Here is a 7,064-nt window from a genome sequence, read left to right as displayed (position 1 = left end):
TTTTCAATCAAAATGATAAATTTACATATCAGGTCCCTAAATATTTTAGGTCATCACATTTCAGTCTAGTGCCGCCGATTGGTCAGGCTACACCAAGTAGATTTCTTGATTAAAAATAAAATTCATTTGATCTTTCACTTCAGTTGAGCTTCGATCTAAGGGTTGTCTATACTTGATCTTGAATGAATGTGTATTGCTTTAACTGTCGTGGTGACTTGCTCTTAAAACAAGTTTAACCCTCCTTTATTCAGTTAAAAATATTTAAAAAAAATTTTGTGAGATTTTAAAGAGAACTTTGACTTTAAAATTTTCCTTTTAGAGAACTTATTAATATATGAAGAGACTTGGAAAGGCTTGAAGGTGACCATTCTAAGGTATCAATCAATCAAGTAAAAGAAATTTCTTATAAACTATAAACTATGATTTAAGGAATTCACATATATTTTAAATTTTAAATTATTTTACCTAAAGATAAAAATTTATTTAATATTATCATTTAATTTATATAATTTTTTATTATTTAACTCTTAATTTTAAGTCAATTAAAAGATTAATGTCATTATTTTTGGACTACCGTCTAGTCCGCTTATTATATCTCATTAATGATTAAATCCAGAAAGATATTCCAATACTACCATATTTAATTTCCTCCCACAATAACTATCACTACTATTTTAATTTCCTTCTCGTCCAAGTTACTTATTTTTATAATGAGAGAACTATTTTACTATTAAAACTATAATATAAGATTTATAATCCAAGTAAATATTACCAACATGGAACAATGGTTAAACTCCTCGTTAGCCCAAAAAGAAAATATAAGTAAATATTCACGTGGAGCAACAACGAAGTGTTCTGAAGATAATCTAACCCTTAATTATTACATACATGAAGTACGTGTACTATTAAAAACTAGAAAGAAAAAAAAAGCCAAAAATCCATAGATTACAAAGGGCCTGTACATTTCTGCTTCTCTATCATAACCCCCAAAAATAAAGGAAAGAAAACGAAAAGGGAAGGGAAAATACTGTCCATTGGAATAGGACAAGAGAACTAGAAAAGAAGATACAACGGGAAATTTACAATAGCTTGTCAAGCTTTTAACACTGGTAAACAGAGTAGCTCTTGCTCTTCCATAGAAAGCTCAAGGCTCTCCCCATTTTTTTCCTCGATACTGACTTACATGGTGGGTTGGATTCTTGAGCCGTGGCTGTTGCAGGCATTGGATCTTGACTGGTTTCTATACTCATGTTTGCATCTGCTGGTGGATGATCTCGTTGCCGTTGCTCACGAAAGAGCATCAGAAGTTTGTGCGACTTCTCCCTCCCTCTTGTCGTCCCGTTTACTGAAATCGATACCAAGGCCGGAATCACACCTTCCTGTAGGACCATTTGACAGCATTTCTCACTTCCGTTACAAAGAAGTAGAAGGCATGAAACAGCTTGCTCTTGCTCGATCAATTCTCCAGTATCCAATACAGATGCCAGATCGCTAATGAGACCACAGGCTGAAACCATCTCAGATATTCCTGCTTGACTTGCAGCTAAGTTTAGTAAAACTGCAATAGATTTCTCTGCCCAGGCATTGTCACCTGAGATCACAAGTGGCTGTAGGCCATTAACTATGCCAGCAGAAAGAAGGCTGGGGATATTAGAGTGCACAGTAGAGAGGTTATAAAGAGTGTGAAGGGCATCAAGCTTGCACTGTGGATCAGTTTCACTTCCAAGTAGCTGGACTAAAAATGGGACAGCCTTACTTGAGCCTATGATAGACTTGGCTTGCTCAAGGCACGAGAGATTAAGATAGAGAGCAGTGGCTGATTCATGGGCATTGGAGTTTGAAACCATATCCTCTAACAATAAAATCACTCCAGCTGCTAGCATCAATTCCTTGTTCCTGATTTTTTTAAGAAAAAAACAAACCAAGAAAACTAAATAAGATTCAGCTCAACAGTTACTAATATTAATGAGAATCAATCATCAAGATACAGCGTTAAAATGAAAAAAAAAGAAATGTTTTTTCCCCTCCTATTCATTTGATACGGTCCTTTCTCCAACAATGACCATTTGGTGTATCCATTTAATAAGTCAAAAGAGTAGCAGCAGCTATTGCTCACAAATATCAATGACCAGATTTAACTAAGCAGATGCAAAAATTGACAAACAAACCTGTTATTGTTGACTGCAAGGTTAAAGAGAGCCATTGCCCCAATTTCCTGAGCCATTGCATTCCCTTCACGCACAGCTGAATCTAGAAATTGCAATAATCCTTCAACAAAGCCATTAGCCCCCATAAAAATCCTGGCCTCCTCATCGTCTTTCAGCAAAAGCCTGATTTGTTCCACAACTTTGCACCTTTTCCTCAAGTTCTCTTCTTCATTCAGAACAGATAGCAAATCCTGATATCTTTCAAGTACATTAAGCTCAGAAACTTCTTCCTGCACGCATGGATGCTCATTCTCAGCTTCTTTTCCTTCTATTTCTTCAATGGTACCACTCTCCTCAAGAGGACCGACCTTAACCCCTTTTAAGTTGCAAAAGCCAACACTATCCACTGATCTTGTATTTGCAGTCTCTGACTCAGACAATGCCAGTCTCCAATAGTTAAGATCAAGAGACTCTGGGGGGCCATCAGGATTAGGAACTCCATTTTGTTCACACCAACTAGCAATGAGACCCTTAACACAATAATTGGGAGTTAAAGAGAGATGTGGAAGTCTCTGTTGAGTCTTCGGGCAGGTGTCATGCCCATCACCAAGCCATTTCTCAATACAGATCCTTTCATATGTCTGTCCAGAGGCAATTATGACTGGATCATACATAAGCTGCAAAGATATTGGACATCTTAATTCTTCGGGTGGAATGGGTATCTGCCCAGATCTCCTAATATTTGGCTTGAAATTGAACGAGCTAAGCTTCGATAGCTGCCGCTCAAATGCCTGGCCATTACCACCAGACCCTCCATCCTCAAGAGAACCTAGAACAGTGGGGGAACAAGGTGTTGAACCCTGTGAATCATTATCATCTGAAACCTCACTCCGAAACAACTTGGAGTATTTTCTCATGAGGTGCAAAAGATAAGCCACAATAGATTCCTTCCTCTTATCTTCCTCTGCACGAGCTCTCTCTATCAGCTTCTTAAGAGCCCTTCTTTCAGTTAGGGCTGCTCTAGAAGAAGTTATACCAAGTCTAGTTGCAGCCTGGTGAAAAGACTCTAGCTCATTATTGTCATTACAGTCATCAAATTTTCTCCCGTGCTGGAGTAATGTGATCATTTCGTCACCAACTTGCTTCTCTAACAGATCGAGTGAGAAAACAGTCCCCTCAAGTTCACTTACAATCTCCAAAATCTGAAGGAAATAATTCGGAATACTATGAGCATACAAAGAAAAGCAACAGTGGAAGGATCATATTGGAGGGATATGACACTGCATATTTCCTAAACAGTTTTAAAGTCTTCTTGATTTAAACATCAAGCGTCAGGACTTATAGAGATGCACTGAAATAATGTGGATAAAACACCAGCAGCACAATGACATGAGAAACTGCTTGCAAATATAGACCCATACGCCCAAAAATTAATTTATCTTTTCAACCTGAAACTATGAAAGGGGAAATTATTACCTGACATCCAATGGACTGTGGAACTATATCTTCTACACGCCTAAGACTGTCAATAAGAGCACATTTTGCCTTCTCAAATTTTAAAAGAACAGAATCTCCAGTAATAGCCTACATGAGAAGAATACAACCATGATTAAACATTCACTAAGAGAGAATAAAAAAGGTTGAAAGCAACCGAAACAATGAAAATCATTTAGTGAATGTATCAATTAAACGAACAAGTCTAAGCATAGACATGAATACATATAAAATTATATATGCATATATCCTGCGTCTGTGTTTGCATGAATGAAATTCTTACCAAGTAAAGTTTACTACATGTTGAACAATGTTGAAGGACATTCTTTGCCTTCTCTAGTGCTATATGCAATGAACATAAGGCCTGAATGCCAGATTTGCTCCTAGGCCGTGCCGCTTCCAAGGAAGGGAATATGGATAAGACTTTGCAATAAATTGCAGATAGTATCTTGCACATCTCGCCATGTAACTACACAAGGAAAAAATCAAAAAGTAAGAAAACTATTAATATTAAGCAATTTTCATCTCTTTGTCCCAAAAACACGCTCACAAAAAAAAAAACAAGATTCAAGTATAAGAACTAGCTGGAAAACAAAAGGTCTTCGATTTTAAGTAAAACAGTTGAAACATTATAAACTTAAGAGATGATTGCTGCCAAATAATAATAATAATAATAATAATAATAACTAGCAGGCATATCCCTATTATAGTGAAAATAATTAGAATTAAGAAATTAAACAGCAAGTGTAGAAAATATTAGTTCCAATACTTCAAATTTAACATATCCAAATGCTATCAAATTCATACCTTGGCATCACTGCCCACAAATAGGTTCTCTTCAACCTCAGAAATATCCATAATCTTGCATTCAATGCAAGAAACCACTAAAATGCAAATCTATATCAACTGCAATCCAATAGGAAAAAATAGAACAGAGTCAGATAGGATAAACTAACCACCAAATAATAGTTCAAAAACAACAGAATAAAAAGTTCAAATTAAATAGACAACTCCAAAGTTTTATTCCCTTTACTATTGACACAAAACTTCGAGAACAACCCCACATCAAGAATAGCAATAAAACATTTCTCAACCTCTCTTTGTTGCATTGCAATGAACTCAAAACTTTATAAACTTCAATTTTACTAAAAGTATGCACGTCAACAAAGCAAATGAAATATTAGCCTCAGTTCGAGACCTCAGTTCAATAGTTCCTAAAATTTCTTCAAACTTTATGTATATGTATGTATTTATGCATGAATACTTTCCGAAAACTTCTTCACCTATAAGTGAAATTATAGGAAAAAAGCTCCACATAAAAGAAGCACAAAAGGCAATACGAACATTCTTGAATAAGCTAGTGATCTGGACATGATTGAGAAGTCGAAAAAAATCAACCAATACTACATTTAGGAAAGAAACAAGAAAAATTCAGAGCTTTGACATTGATCTAGACATTTCATCAAACACAGGAAGACCGAGATTCGGAGAGAAGACTTATAATAAGAAAATAAACAACTTATGATTGGTTTTAAGACGGAACAAACAATTTGATTTAGACATCTCATCAAACAAATGAAAATTCAAGATTGTCAACAGAAGTAACGAAACAGTTAAATCAAAAGAATATTGTTTAAATGGAAAAAGAAAAAAAAAACAATCTAAGATTGTTTAGAAAATGACCTTATGAAAAACCCAGAGATTTTAAACCGAGACAAGACACAAGAATCACCATCAGCTTTAATCGATATTCCAAAAAAAGGCAAAATCCAGAAAACCCACAAACATAGTAAATAAAAAGACGAAGCAAAGTACAATAATTTATAACAGGAAAAAAGAAAAGACACGAATTTTCTTACGGAGATGCGAAACATAGCAACACACCAAAATGTAATTACAAAAGAAAAAAAATCCATTTAAAAGTCAGGTACCGCTAAAAGGAATCGGATATGAAAATAACTTTAATTTTATTGTGAAGAAAGATTAATATGAGATTGAATCCGAGTTTGGGCTGGGAAAAATGAACATACCGGAAAAAATGGAGATAGCCAATGAGGGTTCATATAAAAGAGCATTTAGAGTAAAAAAGAAGAGCCAAACAGGGAATAAGGGGTTCCGATGCTCCACATCTTATTGTTCAGTTAGGTTTTTGGATTCGAAAATTCGTCGCCCCAAGTAGCGAATTTCTCAGAGTAAAGAGAAAGGAATGAGGGAAAGAGAAAAATGGGAGTTTGGGTATTGAAAATAGGGTAAATGGGAAGAAATAATAATGGAGAAATATATGTTTTTTAATTTTAAGAGGAATTAAAATTGAAATTAAAAGGAAAAAAGGGAACTGTGAGATGGGAAGTAGAGTGAATAATTTTGAGGGGGGGGGGGGGGAAGGAATAATGTTTAATTGTTTAATTAGAAGAATTTTAAAAGAAAAAAAAAAGAGATTTTTTGAAATTTGGAGTTTGGATTTCTTCGTTTGTGTCTCAGCTGGTTCGCCGGCCGACAATTGCCGACCTCCTCGTTTGTCGGTTAGCTGATCTGCCATAAATAAATGATTAAATGTCATTACCCTTTTTTTTTTCTTCTTTTTCTTTGTCCTCTTTAAGCGGTAACTTTCTTCAGCTTTTTGTTAAATATCCCCTCAATTAAAATTATCGACTTTTTGAAGCTATGAAATGTCTTCCTTTTTTCTTTAAATAAGAAAATTCTCTATTTCAAACCTTTATATTATATATGTTTAAATTTTTAAAAATATTTTTAATAATTTATTTATCATCAACAGTAGTAATGTGATGTCAATAATTTTCAAAAATAATTTGTTTATATTTATACTCTATAATTGGAAAATAATTTGATGACTCTTGATGAAGTTTAAAACTCGTTGTTATGCATTTTGAGTCAATATTAAAATAAATAATTTATTTGATATATTGTTGTAAATAAAATAAAAGGATTAACAAGTATTCTATATGTCAATTTTTAAGTTTATTTGTATCATGTATTAAATCTTAAATTGTAGAGTTAAAAGCTCCACCAACGGTGGTATTACGCATATATGAGAAACAATTTAATTAAATAATTTTGATTTTTACTAAATAAGTTATATTAATATTTTGTTTTAATATAACATATATAAAAAACCCATAAATTGTTTTTAATCAAAGCTTGATTTAATTTTTATTAAAAATTAATTAAATATATTTTTACATATTTTTTAATTCACGTAATTGATGTCATGATTTAGTTTATATTCATACAAGTGACGTAAAAATACAGTATAGAATACCCAAAAATAAATTATTTGTATAAATCATGATAAACAATTATTTTATTAAAATTTTAATATCTTTATTATTTCCTAATTAATTAGATTAAAAGTTTCAAGTGTCATTACAAAACTATAAACTCAAACTTGATGATTTTGATTTC

The 7,064-nt window shown here is 33.3% G+C and overlaps 1 protein-coding gene across 1 annotated transcript; it reads right to left on the bottom strand.

Annotated features, from left to right (window-relative positions):
- Positions 1-800: 800 nt before the first annotated feature.
- LOC105794523 (U-box domain-containing protein 6) lies at positions 801-6,138 on the bottom strand. Its single transcript, XM_012623719.2, has 6 exons — positions 5,672-6,138; positions 4,449-4,547; positions 3,925-4,110; positions 3,624-3,731; positions 2,169-3,349; positions 801-1,896 (listed from the first exon to the last, which is right to left on the bottom strand). The coding sequence occupies exons 2-6, from the start codon at positions 4,497-4,499 to the stop codon at positions 1,101-1,103; spliced, it is 2,322 nt and encodes a 773-aa protein (XP_012479173.1). The 5' UTR covers positions 4,500-4,547; positions 5,672-6,138; the 3' UTR covers positions 801-1,100.
- Between the last annotated feature and the right edge of the window lie 926 nt (positions 6,139-7,064).

The sequence above is a fragment of the Gossypium raimondii genome, chromosome 3, assembly GCF_025698545.1.
Source record: "Gossypium raimondii isolate GPD5lz chromosome 3, ASM2569854v1, whole genome shotgun sequence".
Lineage (NCBI taxonomy): Eukaryota > Viridiplantae > Streptophyta > Magnoliopsida > Malvales > Malvaceae > Gossypium > Gossypium raimondii.
The sequence above is the reverse complement of the archived record's forward strand: the minus strand, read 5'-3'. Positions and strand labels throughout refer to the sequence as shown.